We start from the raw sequence: 22,672 nt of genomic DNA, 5'->3' as shown, positions 1-22,672 counted from the left end.
GGATCACAAGGTCAGGAGATCGAGACCACAGTGAAACCCCGTCTCTACTAAAAATACAAAAAATTAGCCGGGCGCGGTGGCGGGCGCCTGTAGTCCCAGCTACTCAGGAGGCTGAGGCAGGAGAATGGTGTGAACCCAGGAGGCGGAGCTTGCAGTGAGCCGAGATCGCGCCACTGCACTCCAGCCTGGGCAACAGCGTGAGACTCCGTCTCAAAAAAAAAAAAGAAAAAAAGAAAACAAATGTAAAATACCTTGGCATGTTGACAGAGAGACCACAGAAGAAAGCAAAAAGCTGTTTGCCTGCGAGCCCTGCATTTTCATTTTGCATTGGGCCCCCCCCCACCCAGTGAAGCAGGCCTGTCCTGTCCTGCACCAAACCTGCCTCTCCCAGCAGCCCACATGCCTGTGATAGAGCAGAGAGGGCCAAGGATGCTGTGCAGCACAGGCTTTGCCCACACATGGCACCTGGGTTTACACACAATCTTTTAGCCTCGGTCTCCTCGCCTATCTAGGTGAAGAATGCTATGAGAACTCAAAGAGCTAAGTCTGTTCCTCAAAAAATCAAAAATAGAATTACCATATGATCCAGCAGTTCCACTTCTGGGGGTATACCCAAAAGAAGTGACAGCGGGGACCCAAAGGGGTATTTGCACACCCATATTCCTAGACGATCACTAAAAGCCAGAAGCAACTCAAGTGCCCATCACCAGATGAACAGATCAACAAAACGTGGTCTATCCACGTGATGGGATGTTCTCCAGCCTTGGAAGGAAATTCTGACCCGTGCTACAACATGCATGAACCTCAAGGACATTCTGCTCAGTGAAATGAGCCAGTCGCAAAACGACAGATGCTTCCCAATTCTACTTATATGGAGTACCCAGAGTAGTGAACCTCGTGCAGACAGACAGTAAACTGGTGGCTGCCGGAGGCTGGAGGTGGTGGGGATGTTCATGTTTAATGGGGACACAGTTTCCTTCCTACAAGGTGAAAAGAGTGCTGGAGATTGGTTGCATAACAATGTGAATGTACTTAACACTATTGAACTGGTTTTTTTTTTTTTTTTTTTTTGGTTGGTTGTTGCTGTTGTTGAGATAGAATTTAGCTCTTGTCGCCCAGGATGGAGTGCAATGGCGCGACCTCGGCTCACTGCAACCTCTGCCTCCCAGGTTCAAGCAATTCTCCTGCTTCAGCCTCCTGAGTAGCTGGGATTACAGGTGTGCACCAGCATGCCTGGCTAATTTTTGTATTTTTAGTAGAGATGGGGTTTCACCGTGTTGGCCAGGCTAGTCTCAACTCCTGACCAAACAGGTGATCCATCCGCCTTGGCCTCCCAAAGTGCTGGGATCACAGGCGTGAGCCACCGTGCCTGGCTGTTTTTTGTTTTTTGGTATTTTTTAAGAGACAGAGTCTCACTATGTTGTCCACGAAAGAGTGCAACAGCTGTTCACAGACACAATCATGGCGCACTCCAGCCTCGAACTCCTGGGCTCAGGCAATCCTCCTGCCTCAGCCTCCCAAGTAGCTAGGACCACAGGTGCACACCACCATGCCCAGCTGAACTGTACTCTTAAAAATGGTTAGGATGGTAAGTTTTACATTATGTGTATTTTACCACAACTTTTAACAATAAAATAATTAAACAGTAAATATAATAGAAGAGCCAAATCAGCAAAGTGCCTGGCACACAGCAGGGTCCCAGCATGGCTCAGGGGAGGTTCTTTTTGTGTCTAATGACCAGGGGCTCATCCATCTACAAAGTCACCTGTGGGATCATTGATTCATTCACTCATTCAACAGTTTATGAGCATCTCTAAGAGCCACAGCTGCCAGCAGACAGTGGAGGAGGCTGACATAAGGGACTCGGAGGGCATGTGGGAGGATCCACCAGCCAACAAGGCTGTAGCACTGACATTTTCTAGGGGCCAATGGCTGCAAGTCCTCACTCCTCAATGTGGAGAGTGTTTACAGATGCAGAGGCTGGGCCGGGCGTGGTAGCTCACACCTGTAATCCCAGCACTTTGGGAGGCTGAGGCAGGCAGATCATGAGGTCAAGAGATCAAGACCATCCTGGCCAACATGTGAAACCCGGTCTCTACTAAAAATACAAAAAGCGGCTGAGTGTGGTGGGATGCACCTGTAGTCCCAGCTACTCGGGAGGCTGAGGCAGGTGAATCGCTTGAACCTGGGAGGCAGAGGTTGCAGTGAGCCGAGATCGCACCACTGCACTCCAGCCTGGTGACGGAGTGAGACTCCATCTCAAAAAAAAGAAAAAGAAAAAGAAAAAGAAATGCAGGCCCGGCACGGTGGCTCAAGCCTGTAATCCCAGCACTTTGGGAGGCCGAGGCGGGTGGATCACAAGGTCAGGAGATCGAGACCATCCTGGCTAACATGGTGAAACCCCGTCTCTACTAAAAATACAAAAAACTAGCCGGGTGTGGTGGCGGGCGCCTGTAGTCCCAGCTACTCGGAGGCTGAGGCGGGAGAATGGCGTGAACCCGGGAGACGGAGCTTGCAGTAAGCCGAGATCGCGCCACTGCACTCCAGCCTGGGCGACACAGCGAGACTCGGTCTCAAAAAAAAAAAAAAAAAGGCCGGGCGCGGTGGCTCAAGCCTGTAATCCCAGCACTTTGGGAGGCCGAGACGGGCGGATCACGAGGTCAGGAGATCGAGACCATCCTGGCTAACACAGTGAAACCCCGTCTCTACTAAAAAATACAAAAAACTAGCCGGGCGAGGTGGCGGGCGCCTGTAGTCCCAGCTACTCGGGAGGCTGAGGCAGGAGAATGGCGTAAACCCAGGAGGCGGAGCTTGCAGTGAGCCGAGATCCGGCCACTGCGCTCCAGCCTGGGCAACAGAGCAAGACTCTGTCTCAAAAAAAAAAAAAAAAAAAAAAAATGCCGGGCGTGGTGGCTCATGCCTATAATCCCAGCACTTTGGGAGGCCGAGGCGGGTGGATCACCTGAGGTCGGGAGTTCGAGACCAGCCTGACCAACATGGAGAAACCCCGTCTCTACTAAAAATACAAAATTAGCTGGGCATGGTGGCACATGCCTATAATCCCAGCTACCAGGGAGGCTGAGGCAGGAGAATTGCTTGAACCTGGGAGGCGGAGGTTGTGGTGAGCCAAGATTGTGCCATTGCACTCCAGCCTGGGCAACGAGAGTGAAACTCCGTCTCAAAAAAAAAAAAAAGAGAAGAAAAAATGAAATGCAGAGGCTCGGGCCCCACCCCAGCACTGCTGGGTCAGAGACTGTGCTTTAACAAGACCTCGTAGGGTTCACGGCACCATGAGACCTCGTGATTATTAACTCACTTGACTCTGTGGGGTGTGTGTCTGTTAACTCCATTTTGCTGAGAAAACACTGAGGCCCAGAGAGGCCATGTGACTTGCCCAAAGTCACACAGCTGGTGCACTGCATTGAATAGTGTCCCCCCCAGCGTTCATGTCCACCCAGAAGCTCTTTTGGAAATAGGGTCTTTGCAGACATAATTAGTTGTCTGGGCATGGTGGCTCAACGCCTATAATCCCCATGCTTTGCGAGGCTGAGGCAGGAGGATCGCTTGAGCCCAGGAGTACCAGACCAGCCTGAGCAACATAAGGGAGACCCCATCTCTACAAAAAATGTAAAAGTTAGCTGGGTGTGGTGGTGTGTCCCTGTAGTCCCAGCTCCTGGAGGTCAAGGCTGCAGTGAGCTATGATCACATCACGGCACTCTAGCCTGGGTGACAGAGTGAGACCCTGTCTCAAAATAATAATAATAATAATAATAATAATAGGCTGAGCATGGTGGCTCGCACTTGTAATCTTAACAATTTGGGAGGCCAAGGCAGGCAGATTGCCTGAGCTTAGGAGTTCGAGACCAGCCTGGGCAACATGGTGAAACCCCGTCTCTACTAAAATACAAAAAATTCGCTGGGCATTGTGGCATATGCCTGCAATCCAAGCTACTCTGGAGGCTGAGGCATGGGAATTGCTTGAACTCGGAGGCAGAGGTTGCAGCGAGCTGAGATCGTGCCATACTGCACTCCAGCCTGAGCGGCAGAATGAGACTCCGTCTCATAATAATAATAATAATAATTAGCTGGGGCCAGGCACAGTGGCTCACTCCTGTAATCCCAGCACTTTGGGAGGCCGAGAAGGGCAGATCACTTGAGCTCAGGAGCTCAAGACTAGCCTGGCCAACATGGTGAAACCCGTCTCCACCAAAAAATACAAAATTAGCCGACCGTGATGGCGCACTCCTGGAGTCCCAGCTACTACTCATGGGGCTGAGGTGGGAGAACCACTTCAACCCAGGAAAGGGAGGTTGCAGTCAGTCGAGATCACCCCACTGCACTCCAGCCTGGGTGATACAGTGTCTCAAAAAAATAAATAAATAAAATAAGTAGCTAAGATGAGATCATATTAGATTAGGGTGGGCCCTAAATCCAGTATGAATGATGTCTTTATAGGATGAGAAACAGACACAAAGGGGAAAACCCCATGTGCTAACAGAGGCAGAAACTGACTTGACGGCTGCAGGCCAGTGAACTCCTGCCGCCACCAGGAGGCTGGAAGGAGGAAGGGAGGATTCTCCCCTAGAGCCTTCAGAGGCACGCCGCCCTGCCCTCCCCTTGATTTCCAACCTCCAGCCTCCAGAACTGTGACTGACTACATCTCTGCTGTTTGAAGCCACCCCGTCTGTGACACTTTGTTAACAGGAGCCCCAGAAAACTGACATGGCGGTAACTCAGCCTCTAGGACAAGTCCTTCGGAGTCTGCCAGCCTCGGTAGCCCTCCCAGGCTGAGGGACCCCGAAGGAGGACAGGGCACCTGTGGTCCCTGAACCAGACCCAGGGTCTTCCTACCGTCCTTCCAAGGATGGCGAGCCCTCACCTTCATACGGAACACCTTCTTCCCACTCCGAATGGCATTGTCCTCAAAGGAAAACTCGTTCTCCCGGATCACCGAGCGGCTCTCCTTGTCCCCCGTGTAGGTGACCACATAGAAGTCGGGTGCCCACATCTCAAACTCGCGTTCCCAGTTGATGATGGTGGAGAGGGGCGCACTAACCAGGTAGGGCCCCTTGGAGTGGCCCTGAAGAAAGGGGACAATGCCGTGAGACCAGCTGCCCTCGGCCAGGACCGGCCACCCCTCCTGGCCACCTGCCCCGCCTGCCCACCTCCTTGTAGAGGGAGTAGAGGAACACGATGGTCTGCACCGTCTTGCCCAGACCCATCTCATCGGCCAGGATGGTGTCAGTGCCCTGCGCCCAGGAGAAGCGCAGCCAGTTGAGGCCCTCCAGCTGGTACGGGTGCAGCGTGCCGCCTGTGGAGTCGATGTACCACGGCTGCTTGTCGAACTTGACCGTAGGCTGCAGGGGAGGCAGCGGTTCAGACACGCCCCAGATCCTGGGCCACCAGAGTCCACACTACAGACCTTTGCACATGCAATTCCTTCTGCCTGGAACACTCTTCCCTCTCCTGTCTGTCTCCGTAACTCTTCTCCGGTTCTTGGATGGAATACCTCTTCCTCTAGGAAGCCCTCCCTGACTCCCAGCCTGGCTGAAGTGCTCCCACAGTGTCCTCCCATGGCAGCCCCGTACTTCCCCTATCAGGGAAATTTCCCAACTGCTGAATTCTCTGACTTTGAGCCCAGGTTGTCATCACCACCTTGGTCCTGCTCACTGCCTCCTCTTGAGCACCATCCAGGGCCTGGGACATGTAGTCACTTACTATTTTTTGGATGAACAACAAAACGAACATCTATCTGGGGCACTCTCAATGCCCCCAATAACTGGCTCCTCCACTTGATCCAAGCATTTGACATTTGCTTTTTTTTTTTTTTTTTTTTTGAGACTGAGTCTCTGTTGCCCAGGCTGGAGTGCAGTGGCACGATCATGGCTCACTGCAGCCTCAATTTCCTGGACTCAAGGGATTCTCCTACCTCAGCCTCCCTAGTAGCTGGGACCACAGGCACAGCACCATGCCTGGCTAATTTTTAAATTTTATGTAGAGGTGGGATCTCACTATGTTGCCTCAAACTTCTGGGTTCAAGCGGCCCTCCCACCCCAGCCTCCCATGGTGCTAGGATTACAGGCATGAGCCACCATGCCCAGCCCATTTGCCTCTTGATCCTGCTCAAGGTCACTGGCCCCATGCAGTCCTCCCAATGGACCAGGCTCATCTGCCTTTCCTCGGCATCTGACAGGCGCCTGATAGTCCCAGGCCAGGCCCTCTGTGTTCTGTGGATACCCACCAAGGGCCCCTAGAAGACAGTGCATCTTCTGAAACAGATGCCCAGGGCTCATTGGCCCTCGTCTCCTCAGAGCCAACCCAGGGCCAGGCGCCAGTGGACACCCAGAGAGCTCTGCTGAGTGAGTTGGGTCTCCTCCCAGGTGAGAGTGGTGTGTAAGTAGCGTGTCAGCTGCAATGCTATGAGGGGCCTTGCAGCTGTCCTAGCCCTCGTGGGCATGACACTGTCTGCACAAGCCATGAGGGCCCAAGGAAACGTCCCTTTGAGAACACACACCCCCTGCACATTCAAGTCTGGGGTGGGCAGGCCCTGGCAGCCCCACCCACTGCTGCCCCCCTACAACTCACGTCCACAATGGGCGTGTCCGGCGGCTTCTCCTGCTTGTCGTCCCTCAGCTTCTTGCCCTTCTTGAGCAGCCTCTTGGGCAGCCTGGTGTCTTCCCCAAGCATCAGCTCCCTAGGAAAAGACATAGGATGCAGGTGAGCAAGGCTCAGCCCAGGAGCAGACCCCGGCAGCCTGTGCCCAGCAGCCGGATCCCTGCGGCCCACCTGTGGCCCCAGTAGGCCTGCTTAAGGTTGTCGTAGTAGGGGATGTCGATGTCATCGATCTCCCAGGTGCACTGGTCATAGGGTAGGTCTTTCCACTTGATCAGGTAGTGCACATCCCCCTTTTTGTCAAAGCTGCAACACAGTGAACAGATGTGGGTCGCTCAGGGCGCCACAGCACGGGTTTGATGAACCTCCCAGGATGCAGAGCCACTCACACCCAGGGTCGCCTCGGATGCTGGGCCCAGCCAGGAGGAGGCGACGAGGGCAGAAGCTCCAGGGAGGTGCAGCGGCTTGCCCGGGGCCACACAGCGAATGAGAGGGGGATGGGGCAGAGCCAGAGAGGGACACGGAAGCCAGCTGACAGAGGAGCAACCAGCCAGCCTCCCGCATCCTGTGCGCCTCTGTGGCAGGCATGAATCCCATTTGTCACGGGATCTGGATTTTCATAGGAGTTCTGGATTTCTAAGTTGGAAAGTTCTCTTTCCTGCCAATGGACTCAGTTTTCTAACTTAAAATACGGGAAGGACTTGTGCAGTGGCCATGTAGGGTGAGGAGCCGTCTCTGCAAAGTAGATAAGGACGCAATTCCTGCATGTGAGGCGGTCTCTTCCGGGGACACAAGGACCCAGTGGCTAAGCCCAGCAGCACACAGCTTGATTCTGGCCACTGGGAGGGTCCTCAGGGCCTCCCACCTGCCCAGGCTAAGGCAACCAGGCCAGAGGAGTGCTGCAGGGCCGGGCCGGGGCATGGCTACCCCACACAGCAGCGCGAGGAGGCACACAGACCCGGTGGGCAGCGGCTGCTGCGGGCCTGGGGGCCAGAAAGAGAAAGACCAATCCCCAGTTACCACAGAAACTGATGTTTGTTTGTTTTCCAATACATAATTGATTGTTTTGCAGACTGGGGGAATAAATCCAGGGGAGCTTCACCTGTCCCACTTTGGAGCAGAGAGAAAAACTACCATGTATATTTTTAGCATGCAATTTAGTAAAGGTAGAAAACCATAGGCCAATTCATTGCCGGGAATTAGGTTCCCACAGAAACCGACCCTTGAAGGTCATTCTCAGGAAGGTCTGGAGAGGAAAAACGTGGGTGTCCCATAGTTGAAGGGGCAGCTTTTTCAAGTTCCGTGCCCCTCCTTCTGAAGACCGCCCACAGCCAGCCTCTGGCAAGCTCCGGTCACCTGTGCAGCAGTCTGTTCCCTACAAGGGCCTCAACGCCCAGCAGTTGGGAGCCAGGACTGAAATCTGAACATTTCAGGCTCTTAACCTCTGCTCTACCCAACAGCTGCCTGAAGCCAGAAGCACTGAGTGGCAGAGGCCACCGATCCTAAGCCCCTCAAAGGCAGAGGCCACAGGGTAGCCAGGTTGGGGAGCATAAGCTCCAAGCTGCCACCACACAGCAGGTACTCTGGGCCCCACCCCAAGGCCCATCTGTCAGCCACCACCAGTTCTCAAGCCCCTAAACTCAAGAATCGGCAGGAGTTCCCATCACCCACCAAATCAAAACCAAAGCCCACGGGCCTCCTGCCTCCGGCTCTTTGTCCCAGCCTCCTGCAACCTCTGATTGCTAAGGCATCCCAGGGAATTGCCAGACTGCTCCAGGAAGAGCTGCTGCTGGGGCACTGGGGGGTGCAACAGTGGCTAAGAAAGTAGGTCCTGCAGTCAGAAAGCATGGGGTTCAAATCCCAGCTCCACTCCGTGGCTGTGTGATTCTGGCAAGCGACTTAACCTTGCTGTGCCTATTCTCACATCAGTAAAACAGAGGTAAAAGAAAGACGCCTCTCTCCCAGGGAAGGCAGTGCTCAGTACAGCCAGCTACTATTACAAACGTGGGGGAAATGCGGACATACCCCCACACCTCGGGCCTCCCGCATCCTCAGACCCCTCCTGCTGGTATCAAGCACTAACCCAGCACGAGGGTCCCGAACCCCCAAGGGTGTGAACACGTGTGCATGAGTGTGCAGGCATGCATGGGACGGCCCCTCCAGCAGATCAGGCAGATCTCCAGCACTGGGAGCCCTAGGCCCCTTCCTTGTGCCCCTGCTGTGCCCACATGTGGTCCTGCACAGCAGCCCCAAGGCAAGGGCCCTGGTGCCCTGCCCTGCACCATTTTACAGAGCAAAGTAGCTGATGCGGCCCAGCCCCAGTGATGGGCAGGGAGGGTAGCCAGCTGCAGGCACACACCTATGGTTCAGGATTCGGTGAATCATCATCCACTCTGGCTTGATGCCATAGCGGTAGAAGCGCTCCTCCATCTTGGCATAGAGGGGGTCCTTGTTCTTCCTCTTCTCGCTCTTGCCATCCTCATCCCCAGAGCCGTAGTCAAAGGGGGGCGGCTCATCCATGTCATTCTTTCTTTGGTAGTTGCGATACATCACCGTGTGGTACAGCTCCAGCTGCTCACAGACGGGCACGAGCCACAGAAGGGGGATGAGCCATGGCCCTCTGCGTCTCCCTACCCAGCTCCCCTAGCCCCAGGCCAGCACCACCCCAACTCCCAACAGCACCCCTCAGTCAGAGGCGCTTCAGCCCATTCCCGCCAGCCCGGGAGGGTCCAGGGCTCACCAGGTCCTGAGCCTTGGCACAGCCACCCTGCTGGGCACTCACCTGTAGCTCCTTCACCCAGGAGCAGTGCCAGTAGGACAGCCCTGCCCACTTGACAAAGAACTCTCTCTCAGGGATGCCCTCCAGGGGCTTGGGTGGAGGGAGGCTGGGCTCCACGTCAGGCCCAGGCAGCCCCACCATGAAGGGGGCAGGGGGCTCCGTCCACCTCCAGTGTAGAATCCTCTGGACTTTGCCCTTCAGTGGGGGACACTGTGGACAGAGAAGGGTCCCCAAGGTGGGGCTCAGCTGCAGGGCCCCACCCTGAGGCTCCCATGACAGCAGGCTGCCACGCAGGCTCCCTCCCATCAGTGCCACTGTCCCCAAGTCAGAACAGCACCACCGTGACGCCATGACATCCACCCCGTCCTCAGGAGCCGCATGGGTCATGCACACAGGAGACGGGCAATGGGGGTCTGGGAGACCACGTGGCCCTTTCACTCAGTGGTAAACTCATCGGCACCCAGAATATCTGAGCCAGGGTAGGTAAGACTGCCATATGCACATGACAGAGGGGGAAACTGAGGCCCACTCGGCAAGGGACAGCAGAGCAGGGAGCAGAATATGAAGTTCTGGACTTCCCCTACCTTAGGTCTTCCCATTGTACCCTGAAAAGAGGTCACATCATTGTGTGACCCCCAAGCACCCAGGGAGCATGAGCCCCGTGCTGGAGCTCAGGAACATGGCAGCCTCCAATCCGCCATCCCTCACCTGGGGCAGGGCTGCACCCAAGCACTGTGCATCTAGGCTGGGACAATGAGGCCCCATTTCTGGCAGCCCACAGACACACTGCACGGGCCCTGACCGATGCTACGGTGACAATGAGCTGCTGGCTGGCAAAGGCGAGAAATGCAACCGCCACAAACCCCACCACCTGGGCCCTGAGATGGGTGGGAGCAGCCTTGGCCCTCCAAGGAGGCGGTGCTGAGCCTGGCTGGACAGGGTCAGGGGTGACTGATTCAGGGAGACAGCTCTGTTGGGGACAGCAGGTCCCAGCTCTGCTACTACCTGTCCTCGGAAACTTGTCCAAGCCTACTGAGCCTGCTTTCCCATCTGTAAAATGGCCCACCCCTTCCTCCACCTACCAGGTTTGTGGTGCCACATCACACCTGAAGGCATTCTAGAGGTGCAAGGTATACCACATAGCCAGCCTTCTTTTGGCCTTGGTGACAGCAAAGGCCAAGAGGCAGAGGAGGAGGAGGACACGGGAGGCAGGAAAGGCTCCTCCGCTGGCTCTGGGGGGAGTGGAAGAGGGGACCCTCCCACCCCATCCCAACTTCTCAGGGAAGAAGCTGAGAGGAACTCCACTCCTGCCTCCCTCCCATCCCCAGGGCCTTCCACGAATCCTAGGAAAGCACAGGAGGCTGCACCCCTCAAAAGGGTCCTTCCCTGACCCCGACACAGACAAGTATGCGCGCGGATGCACGCACACACACACACACACACAGCACAAGCCCACATGCACACGGGACGGCCCAGGGCTAAAGGCAGCACAGCCCAGGACCTGAGGGGTGGGGGATCTGGCACCGCGGGGCGCAGGGCAGACAGCTCAGAGCAAGGGGCCTTCTGATGTCTACTGTGATTGGGGGATGAGGGATGGGGGTGCCTCTCTTCCTGCAGAAACTGATGCTCTGGCCCTAGGACCCTCCTACCCTCTCCCTATCCCCAGCCTCGGAACAGGAGCCAGGTCTGGGGTGGCTCCAGGGACCTGAATCTGAGGGACAGTTTGGCCCTTGTGTGGCCTTAGGCAGGTCATTCTGCTTCCCTGAGCCTCAGTTTTCTCATCTGAAAAGGAAATAACAAAATGCGTGGTGCCAGAATACTCAGTAATGTTAAAGGATACTATGATGGATGTGGAGCCCTTGCAGAGCACGTGGTCACTGAACAGTGGTCGTGGTATTGGCATGATCACCAGAGACCTGCCTGCCTTTCCCTAACACTCATGCCTCCCGTCTCTAGGGGTGTCAGACACGGAGCGGGATTTGGGGAAGCTAGAGTGGGCGTGGCCTCGAGCGGCGCGGGCGGAGCTTTGCGGGATCAGCTACCGAGGCGGGTCCGGAGCCGGCAGGGGCGGGGCCTTTTGAGGAGGGCAGGCCTTCCCCTGGGGGCGGGGCCTGTTCCTGGGGTGGGGCGGGGCGTCCGGCGCGGGGCGGGCGGAACACTCACAGTACAGCGCGGGCAGAGCCATTCACCGTTTGGGATCTCGGGCAGTGGCGGGTTGAGGCAATGCAGGTGGTAGGAGGAGGGGCAGGCATCGCAGCAGAGCAGCTCGCCCCCGTCCTTGCACACGCGGCAGAACTCCATGTGATCATCCTCCTCCTCCTCGCAGCCGCCCTCCTCCTCTTCGTCGTCGTCGTCCTTTGGCTCCCACTGGATCCCCTCCTTCTCCTGGGGGAGGAGGCCAGGTGGAGGCACCCTGGGCGGGGTCCCCGCTCCACCAGGGCCTGACTCCCTCCCTCCCCCACAGCATTTCCCCGCATTCTGCCCCCAAATGAGGGCACAGGGGTGGGGGAGCCAGGCGTGGCCCCGCTCCCAGCCCGGGGCTCTGCCAAGGCTTACACAATGGGGGCAGCTCCACTTGCCCTCGGGAGCCTTCTCCAGCTCTGGGTCCAGGCACACGAGATGGTAGGCCCTTGGGCAGGTGTCGCACAGGATGATCTCCCCACCTTGCTGGCACACCTCACAGTAATCCTGGTGGTCTGTCTCATAGCCGTCACCATCATCAACTAAGGTAGGGGAGAGGCAGTCATGGAAGGCCTCATCTGCACTCCCAGAACACAACCAACTGCACCGCCCCAGGCCAGACAGGCACAGAGTAGATGCATAATAGATGGTGGGTGGATAGGTGGGTGGATGAGTGGACTGACGGTTGAGGTTGTAAAAGGGTGAGGAGATAGAAGATGGATAAAAGGAAAGAAGGAAGGAAGGAAGGGTAAGAGAGTGGGTGGATGGGTAGAAAGATGAATGGATAGATGGATGAATGGACAAATGGACGGATGGACAAATGGATGGATGGACGATGGATGAACAAGATGGATGGATGGATGGATGGATGGATGGATGGATGGATGGATGGACTGATAGATGAACAAATGGATGGATGGAGCGATGGATGATGAATGGACAAATGGATGGATGGATGGATGGACTCATAGATGAACAGATGGATGGATGGACAAATGGATAGACGGATGGAGAGATGGATGATGAATGGACAAATGGATGGATGGATGATGAATGATGAATAGACAAATGGATGGATGATGAATGGACAAATGGATGGATGGATGATGAACGGACAGATGGATGGATGGATGGATGGATGAACAAATGGATGGATAATGGATGGACAAATGGATAGATGATGGATGGATGGACAAATGGATAGGCGGACGGATAATGGATGGATGGATGGACAAATGGATGGACAGATGAATGGATGGATGGGCAAATGAGTGGATGGATGGGCAAACAGATGAATGACGGATGGACAAATGGATGGATGGATGGATGGATGGACAAGTGGATGGATGTATAGACGGATGAATGGACAAAAGAATGCATGGATGTATGGATAAACAAATAGATGGATGAATGCATGGACAAATGGATGGATGATGGATGGATGGACAAATGGATGGACAGATGGATGCATGGATGGACAAATGGATGGATAATGGATGGACAAATGGAAGGATGATGGATGCATGAATGGATGGATGATGGACAAATGGATGGATGGATGGACAAATGGATGGGTGGGCAAAAGAATGGATGGATGGATGAATGAACAAATGGATGGATGGGTAGACAAATGAATGATGGATGGATAGATGGGTAGATGGATGGATGGATGGTGGGTGAACAAATGAATGGATAATAGATGAACAAATGAATGGATAATGGATGGATAAATGGATGGATGGATGATGGATGGATGGATGGATGATGGATGAATGGACAAATGGATGGATGATGGATGGATGGACAAATGGATGGATGGATGGATGGATGGGATGGATGGATGAACAGACGGATAGATGGCTGGATGGATGGACAAAAGGACGGACGAATGGATAGATGGATGGATGGATGGATGGATGGATGGATGGATGGATGGATGGGCAAGTGGATGGATGGGTGATGGGATGATGGATGGGTGGATGGATGGACAAAAGAATGAATGAATAGATGGATGGATGGATGGTGGATGGATAACTGACGGATGGATGATGGATGATGGATGAATGGCTGGATGGATGAGGGATGGATGGATAAAAAGAAGGAACTGAGGGAAAGAGAGAGAGGGAGGGATGGGAAGGGAGGTGAGGGGACAGATGGGTGTTAAGTGGGTGGGGGGTGACTGAATAGAGGATGGCGATGAGATGAAGCACTTCCCTCTTCGGTCACCACACTGCTAATGCAAATGCCCTGGGGAGGCTCCCACCATAGGTTCCATGTTCTTTCCTCACTGGGACAGGATGCCCCTCCCCAGACAGTAGAGACCAGGGCCGTGTGTGAAACACAGGGGCCCCACCTGGCCAAGACATGAGGATGCCCTTCCCCTGCTTCCCGCGGGGAGGTTCCATGCCCCACACATCCACCCCGCAGGCCGAGAACCCTCCACATGGGGAGTCCTACTAGTGCCCCCCTACATCCACCCAGCAGGCCAAGAACTCTCCAGAAGGGGAGTCATACTCCTCTTCTTCTTGCGCCTCCTCTTGCTCTTCTTGCCCAGGGCTGCAGAGCACTCGGAGCGCACGGAGGCACTGTGGATGCTGGCGCTGTCGAAGTCCGACTCCTCCCTCTCATCTTCTTCACTCTACAGGGGAAGACAAGGTCCTGTGATCCCAGGGCCTCACCCAGAAGGCTTCGCTGGCCTGGGCAGTGTAGGGTGGGACAAAGCACAGAAGAGGCTCTGGAGACACAGTACTCTCTGCGATTCGCCTCAGCCCCCCACACAGCTGAAAACCTCACATTACAGCCTACCTGTCCAGCCCGATGTCCCACCACCCACCCAGAGCCCTGCTCTCCAGCCTCAGACACTTCCCACAATTTCCACCTCTGAACAGCTCCCCAGGCCCTGCCCTCCACCCTGCCAAACTCCTAAACATCCTTCAAGGGGCAGCCCTAGGGACAACTCCTCCAAGGACTCTTCCCAGATCTCTCCTTTACTGGACCTATTGTGACTGCCTGTGTGCCAGGTCTGGCCTGTCCCATCTGACTGGTATATCACGGACTCTCCACCAGCGAACATGCCTGCCAGGTGACAAGTGCTACAGGACTATGGCCCGCCATGGCTGAGCAGAGGGCCTGGCACACAGTAGGTGCTCAACAAATATCTGCTAAGCTGAACTAGACCATCAGCTCCAGGGTGGGCCATACCTTCTCTCCATGCTCCCCTCCAGACCTGACACTGGCTTCTGCCAAAGGGCAGGGAAACAGCTTCCAACTCCACCCCACTGCAGGGTGGGGATGAGGTGAGGGAGGCAGCTACCTATGGGGGTGACGAGGGTGAATGCCCCTCACACTCACAGAGAAAGGGGGGCCCCAAGGTTGAGTAAGACCTGGGCTTAGCGTCTGAGCCTGGGCCCAGAGCTGGCCCTGAGGACAGGAGGAGGTAACTGGGACTCCAGCCAGTCTGATCCTGCCCACATGCCACTTCTCTAGGGTCCAGCCCCATCCAACTACTCCCCCGAGAGCAGACCTGGGCGCTGGGCGGCCAGGCCCCACCAGGACAGATTCCTCCAGCTGCTGCCCAAATGGAGCTACAGTTGTAGACAGCAGGAGCCATGACTGAGCTCCCAGCTCAGGAGGGTGAGCCAGGGGAGTACTCCCTGCCCAGAGTCCAAGTCAGAAGGGTCCTTGGAAGGATTCAGTCTAAACCCCTCATCACACAAATGGACAAACTGAGGTCCAGCACATCTGCACGTAGACTGGAAGGAGAGTAGGGGAGGGGTGCAACCTGCCCCAGCTAGTTTGTAATGAACTGAAGGCCCTCGCCTGGCCCCTGTGTGCTCACATGCAGACACATACGCTGCAAACGCACACACAAGTGCACACACGCACATACTTACCGAGGAGCCTTTCTTCCTCTTGTTGCTGATCCCTCCAAAGCGGAACTTGAGCCCGGCCATCTTTTTCCCTTTGCCCTTTTTCTTCCCATCTTTGGAGCCTTTGATCTTCTTCCTCACTCCAGGCCCTGAAACACAGCGGTAATGATAGCCAACCACTGCCACCACTGATGGCCTGCTTCCTGCCATCATCTCACTGAGCTCTCGGTTACACAATAAGGAAAGGGTCATTTCTACCATCACCCCTTTTCAGACGAGACGCCTGAAGCTTGGAGAGGTGAAACCCTTGCTTAAAATCACACAGCAAGGCTGGGCGCAGTGGCTCAAGCCTGTAATCCCAGCACTTTGGGAGGCCGAGACGGGCGGATCACGAGGTCAGGAGTTCGAGACCATCCTGGCTAACATGGTGAAACCCCGTCTCTACTAAAAAATACAAAAAACTAGCCGGGCGAGGTGGTGGGCGCCTGTAGTCCCAGCTACTCGGGAGGCTGAGGCAGGAGAATGGCGTAAAAACCCGGGAGGCAGAGCTTGCAGTGAGCTGAGATCCGGCCACTGCACTCCACCCTGGGCGACACAGCGAGACTCCATCTCAGAAAAAAAAAAAAAAAAAAAAAAATCACACAGCAAATGAGGCAAAACCAGACGACGGCTCTGACCGGAGGCTGCTCTGACCACCCTGCTGTCCCTTGTCCATGACCCACAGAAATGTGGCTCTCTTGGGAGGAGCCCCTATACTGTCCTCAACCACCGAAAGGAGGCACCAGCCATCCCCCACAGCCAGCAGGGCCACTGAAGGCACAGCCACGCACCTGTGGTCCATGCCTGAGCCCCCAAAGGATGTCCTGGGGCCAAAAGGCCTTTTCCCACCTGCTAGCCAGGTAATGTTGGTCCCACCCAAGACCGCCCCACCTCTGCCAGTCAACCCCAGCAAGGGCCAGCAGGGTTGAGGCTGTTTTTATGGAGCTGGCCACAGGGCAATTAGCTACCCGGGGAGTAATGACCCGGGAAGGAAGGGGGGCCTGGAGGCAGCGATGCACACCCCACAGAGGCAGCCTCTCCCCAGGCCCTCCTCTGGCCACACCACATACAGGGACATGGAGCTAGGAGCCCAGCTGTACTCTCCATGGCGCCATGGAAAATCTATTTCAATTTTCCAAGCTCTGAATAGGCAGCTCATGGAATCAATAGCTCAGCAGCTGGAGCCCGAGAGGAAACGAGAAAACAAGGCAGCCTGGGCCTACAGGGGCGGGCCGGGAGCCCCTCCCGAGATCCTGATGGCCCAGACAGAGCAGGACAGGGAACAGACTCTGACCCTTGTCACTTCGCCCGCCAGGCTCCCTTCAGAGACTTGGCACGGTGGTGTCAGACACAGCACCCCAGAAACTAAAGCTCCTTGGGGCTGAAAGAAGGGGTCCCCAGAGCCCCCTCAGCCCCTTCCATCAAAACCCAAATCAGCTAGACACGGTGGCTCATGCCTGCAAGCCCAGCACTCTGGGAGGCTGAGGTGGGCGGATCACCTGAGGTCAGGAGTTCCGAGACCAGCCTGGCCAACACGGCGAAACCCCGTCTCTACTAAAAATACAAAAAATTAGCCAGGTGTGGTGGTGCACTCACTCCTGTAATCCTAGCTACTCAGGAGGCTGAGGCAGGAAAATTGCTTGAACCCAGAAGGCGGAGGTTGCAGTGAGCAGAGATCGAGCCACTGTACTCCGGCCTGGAGGACAGAGTGAGAGTCTGTCAAAAAAAAAAAAAAAATCAGGGCACCCAGGAAAGCTGAGATGCAGGTAACTGACAGCCCTGCGGAGATCAATGTCCCCAACCTCCAAGAGGCCAGAAACCCCCACCCAGAAACCTCCCTCCCCAAGGCCTTCAAGTCACAGGGGGCCTCTGCTGCCCCCATCCTCCCCACCCAGACACCCAGCCACTGAGGCAGAATTTGGATCTCGACCTCCTTCCAGGCCTGTCCCAGAACAGCCTTCCTGGGAAGCCAGACCTGGCCATGCCCAGTCCCTCCAACTCCTGCCTGCTTCCCGGATCCTAAAGCTGGAGAGGCAGGGCCTCCATGCTCCACGCTGGCCAAGGGCCTGGAGAACAACCCTGCACACAGTGGGTGTGCAGACAAGAGGGAGAGACGGGCTCAACTGGGGCCTCCTCCTCCTCCCCAGGAACAGCACAGGCTGAAACCCAAGAGCCTGCCAACTCCCAGAAACCGGGGCTGGAGTGGCTCCACTCTGCGTACCTCTGTTCTTGCCCTCCCTCCAGGCCCACGTCAGGGGCACCTCCTGGCTGGCCAGGCTCAAACCTCTCAAACCTCAGCCCACATCATCACCTCTGCTTCTCCACCAGCCCCAAAAGGTAGTCAGGCACAAAAGAGACGAGGGATGCTGCCTCACTGCTGAGAAAGGACCGAGCAATCCAAGGTCACACAGGCATAGGGCCATCGATAAGGAGCACGCCAGTTGCCCCTCCCTGCCCGCGTCTGCCCTGTGGCTTCTCCTGTAGGGTCTGAGGGAGATCTCTTCCCAGCGGGACTAGGTGCTCACTCACCCCCAGCCTTACCTTTGCCCTCCTTGGTCTTGGCTTTGCGGATAAGCACAGGCTGGGGCACCTGCGGGGGGCTGACGGCTAGCGGAGGGGAGATGGTGACTGTCTCTACAGCCGCAGCCACTGCCGCCGCCGCTGCTGCCGCCGAACTGCCCTTGAAGGGGTTGTTGGCGCTGAACTCTCGCCACTTGGCACCCAGGACGGTCATCATTTTGGACATGGGAATCTTCGGGTTCTTCTTGGCAATGAGTGGCCTGTTGGGGGAGAGGCAGGAGAGTGAGGGCAGGGCCAGGTGAGATGAGAGGCCCACCCTAGCCCCGGCAGGGCCCACCCCTCTGCCACGCATGCAATCTATGGCAGCAACCCCAGGTTCCTGATTAGAGAAACTATGCGGGAAACCCGCTGACCACAGCCCGCCCCCAAAACACCCCCGCTTCCTGTCCACACCCACAGCCCGCCCCCAAAACACCTCCGCTTCCTGTCCACACCCACAGCCCGCCCCCAAAACACCTCCGCTTCCTGTCCACACCCACAGCCCGCCCCCAAAACACCCCCGCTTCCTGTCCACACCCACAGCCCGCCCCCAAAACACCCCCGCTTCCTGTCCACACCCACAGCCCGCCCCCAAAACACCCCCGCTTCCTGTCCACACCCACAGCCCGCCCCCAAAACACCTCCGCTTCCTGTCCACACCCACAGCCCGCCCCCAAAACACCCCCGCTTCCTGTCCACACCCACAGCCCGCCCCCAAAACACCCCCGCTTCCTGTCCACACCCACAGCCCGCCCCCAAAACACCCCCGCTTCCTGTCCACACCCACAGCCCGCCCCCAAAACACCCCCGCTTCCTGTCCACACCCACAGCCCGCCCCCAAAACACCCCCGCTTCCTGTCCACACCCACAGCCCGCCCCCAAAACACCCCCGCTTCCTGTCCACACCCACAGCCCGCCCCCAAAACACCCCCGCTTCCTGTCCACACCCACAGCCCGCCCTCAAAACACCCCCGCTTCCTGTCCACACCCACAGCCCGCCCCCAAAACACCCCTGCTTCCTGTCCACACCCACAGCCCGCCCCCAAAACACCCCCGCTTCCTGTCCACACCCACACCCACAGCCCGCCCCCAAAACACCCCCGCTGCCTGTCCACACCCACAGCCCGCCCCCCAAAACACCCCCGCTACCTGTCCACACCCACAGCCCGCCCCCAAAACACCCCTGCTGCCTGTCCACACCCACAGCCCGCCCCCAAAACACCCCGCTGCCTGTCCACACCCGTAGCCCGCCCCCAAAACACCCCCGCTTCCTGTCCACACCCACAGCCCGCCCCCAAAACACCCCCGCTTCCTGTCCACACAGTTGGTTATTTTCTCATCGGGTTTTCAGGCCCTGCAAGACTTGGGGGGCCACAGAGGGGCTACAGTTGGCCTCTGGGTCTCTGTCCCACCTCTACCAGAGCTGAGAGGCCATGGTGGTGAACGACCCCCCAGGAAAGACTGGAACCACCTTCCCCAATGGGAAAAGACTCGAGGGCCCAGGGGCAGGGCCCACAAGGGAAGGCCTGGAGGTCTGTGAACATGAAGGGGTCCTGTCCCCTCCCTCCAGCTCCCTCAGGTTGCTGAGTCGGCCTGACAGAGCCCACCCCTACCACAGACACCTGGGCTTCATTCCTCCACCTCCCTCCCAACTTGGTACCACCAGAGGATGCGCCAACCTTGAGAACAGCCCTGGTGCCCGGCCCACCTGAGGAACTGGCTGAAGGCCTTGTAGTTGGTCAGCGTGTGGTAATCCTCCTCCGAGAACAGGTAGTCCACGTCATCCAGGCCCCACTCAGCCATGAGCTGCCCCGAGGACTTGGGCTCCTACAGAGACCCAGGCCAGAGGTAGAGTTGTTGAGGGGCCTTCTAACCTGTACCCCCATCCCCAGGGTCCCTGCCTAGGAGGCTTCGGCACAGGGGAGAGAGGTGGGGTCATGTCTGCAACGTAACTGGACCATTCTCACCCACCCTGGGAAACACTCAAGCCCTGCAGCCCCGCAGCCCCGCAGCCCCGCAGCTCCCAATCTGTGCCGTGTCTCAGATGCCAGCCCGTGGGAGTGCAGGCAAAGTGTTCGATGTCAGGGTTTGGGGAGAGGCCATGTGTGTGCCCAGAACCTCCAGAAAGGGAAATCAGCCAGGTGTGGGAAAAGAGACTGGACGCCTGAGACCAGGCCTCCATCCTGAGATAGGGCTGCCCAACCGGCCTCGGGACACCAGGGCATGACAACAGAACTCGCCCTCTGGGGGACTGCATTCTGGGGATTTGGACAGCAGGAGAGCACGGTGCCCTAAAGACAGGAAGACGTCCCTGATAAGGATGTAGGGCTACAGGGCTTCCTAAGTCACTTTAGAAAGACACAACGCCTCCAGGCCAGGGGTGATGGCTCACACCCGTAATCTCAACACTTTGGGAGGCCAAGGCAGACAGATCATTTGAGGTCAGGAGTTCGAGATCAGCCTGGCCAACATGCTGAAACCCCTTCTCTACTGAAATACAAAAATTATCTGGGTGTGTTGGTGTAATCCCAGCTATTCAGGAGCCTGAGGCAGGAGAATCACTTGAACTCAGGAGGCGGAGGTTGCAGTCAGCTGAGATGGCGCCACTGCACTCCAGCCTGGGTGGCAGAGCGAGATTCTGTCTCAAAAAAAAAAAAAAAGACATGAGGCCTCCCCAGGGTGCCAGGTATAGCCACGTCAGCCCCTGTAAAGGACAGGACACTGCTGAGGCAGGGGCATACCCCGTCTCTACTGAAATACAAAAATTATCTGGGTGTGTTGGTGTAATCCCAGCTATTCAGGAGCCTGAGGCAGGAGAATCACTTGAACTCAGGAGGCAGAGGTTGCAGTCAGCTGAGATGGCGCCACTGCACTCCAGCCTGGGTGGCAGATCGAGATTCTGTCTCAAAAAAAAAAAAAAGACATGAGGCCTCCCCAGGGTGCCAGGTATAGCCACGTCAGCCCCTGTAAAGGACAGGACACTGCTGAGGCAGGGGCATGGGACAATGGGCCAGCTGGGGACAGAGCCCTGAGAGGGTCCAACTACTGCTGAGGCCTGGGGTGGGGCAACATCCCAGGGGCACAGTGTGTTCACAAGAGAGCTAGCCCGGGGTCAGGTGACCAGATCAACAGGCAGCCCGGGCTGGCAGGGCTCAGAAACGGAGGTGCTGGCTGTGGGCATGGGCTGCTTCTGATCCTGGCTCTACCACACACCAGTGGTGAGAGGTGGACAAGTTACTTAACTTTCCTGCCTCAGTTTCCCCATCTGTAAAATGAAGATAATGGTACACTGCCTTGCAGAACAGAATGAGTTAGTGCAGGTGCTTGGAACAGGGTGTGTCAAAATGTGTTAGTAACTGTTAGCACCCAACCCACCTGCCTCCCTCCTTCCCCAACATCCCACTTCTTCCAGGCAGCCCTGAGCTGCCCCTACCCAACCTGATACATTAAGCCAATCAGTACACACCACTCCTAGGCCAAAGTCTGGTCAGGCCAGTCATGTCTTAAGCCAGTCCAATCAGGGGAATGCTGGTCTCCTGCTTGCACACCTGGATACTGGAGGCCTGCTCTCCCTCCTGCTGGAGGGGACCAAGAAGCCCCGAGCAGCTGCTGCCCTCATTCTCAGCCACAAGAGTGCTCAGCCACGAGCGTGTCTGGCCTAAGCCCAACACTGACACAGCAGAGGCAGGGTGAATGATGCAAAGAAACAGCCTCTGATAACACCAATGGGTCCCACAACCCCGATGCCCCTTGCCTCTCAGTTCTCAGGGCCCTGATTCCACACATCCCTCTACTGCCTAGGCCCCGGAGCTGGGCTTCTGCTCCTGCAAAAGAAGGCTGCCCTGAGCATCTCCCAGCACTGAGAACCAGTCTGCCTGTCCAGGTTGCGGGAGGCCTCCAGAGCCCATTCTTGCCTCTTGTTCTGTGACAGCTCAGAGAAGTCCCCAGACGGGGCCCCCTCTGTGGCTGACCTGCCCCCATGGACACACACGGCTGTTCCTGATGGCACACGGACCCCTTGGCCCCCACCCAGGACAGCAGAGCAGCAGGTGAGCGAGGGGATGATACTGTTACGGGGTGACCCTGAATCACTCCCTTAAGTGAAGCTTTCAGAACTGCCAGCCCTGCAGCAGTGATCTGTCTCCAGTGACTCACAACACTCCACTGACTCCCGAAATCACCCCCGGTGTCAGGACACCGCCAGGAAGAATTGCTTCTCCTCCGGCACCTCCCAACTTCAGTTATTCACATTCATGATTTCCGCCTCACCCAACAGCAACTGTACTAATATTTACAGAGCGTTTATCTTTAAATCCGCGGCCAGCCCAAACTCAGCCTCGGTGTCTCATAAAAGAACAAAGGGAGCACAGTGTTCCTGGATGGCACTGTCACTCACCCGCTGCCTGTCCACCAGCCTCACCCCTGGCCTCTCCGCCTCCCCAAGGAGCCCCAGGGTGCAGCCTCTGAGACTTCAGAGCACCTCAGCATGACCATAAAGGCCTGGCTTACTTCACATCATTTCCCATGTTCCTGGGGATGCTGGACCCAGGGGAGAGCTGGCCCATCTCTGTAACTGCTCTGCCCCGCATGCACTAGGAGACTCCAGGAATGCCTGCTTGGGCAGGATTTCAGG

At 56.5% G+C, this 22,672-nt stretch overlaps 1 protein-coding gene across 5 annotated transcripts in view; it reads right to left on the bottom strand.

Annotated features, from left to right (window-relative positions):
• The window catches only part of LOC105479678 (chromodomain helicase DNA binding protein 5), an 81,695-nt gene that overhangs the window by 37,327 nt on the left and 21,696 nt on the right, over positions 1 to 22,672 (bottom strand). For 4 of the 5 annotated variants that reach the window (XM_011737801.3, XM_011737806.3, XM_071067390.1 and 1 more), the window contains exons 4-15: positions 19,748 to 19,866; positions 18,022 to 18,260; positions 15,466 to 15,590; positions 14,087 to 14,210; positions 11,948 to 12,114; positions 11,555 to 11,776; positions 9,395 to 9,601; positions 8,972 to 9,183; positions 6,787 to 6,918; positions 6,586 to 6,694; positions 5,166 to 5,357; positions 4,880 to 5,080 (exon numbers count right to left, since the gene is read on the bottom strand). In XM_011737801.3, coding sequence (XP_011736103.2) covers positions 4,880 to 5,080; positions 5,166 to 5,357; positions 6,586 to 6,694; positions 6,787 to 6,918; positions 8,972 to 9,183; positions 9,395 to 9,601; positions 11,555 to 11,776; positions 11,948 to 12,114; positions 14,087 to 14,210; positions 15,466 to 15,590; positions 18,022 to 18,260; positions 19,748 to 19,866 — 2,049 coding nt within the window. Of the gene's footprint in view, positions 1 to 4,879; positions 5,081 to 5,165; positions 5,358 to 6,585; positions 6,695 to 6,786; positions 6,919 to 8,971; positions 9,184 to 9,394; positions 9,602 to 11,554; positions 11,777 to 11,947; positions 12,115 to 14,086; positions 14,211 to 15,465; positions 15,591 to 18,021; positions 18,261 to 19,747; positions 19,867 to 22,672 lie in introns of those variants that run through there. The other variant, XM_071067391.1, reaches the window with a different exon arrangement.

Source organism: Macaca nemestrina, chromosome 1, assembly GCF_043159975.1.
Source record: "Macaca nemestrina isolate mMacNem1 chromosome 1, mMacNem.hap1, whole genome shotgun sequence".
In the NCBI taxonomy this organism is placed as follows: Eukaryota; Metazoa; Chordata; class Mammalia; order Primates; family Cercopithecidae; genus Macaca; species Macaca nemestrina.
This window is presented reverse-complemented; position numbering and strand designations above follow the sequence as displayed.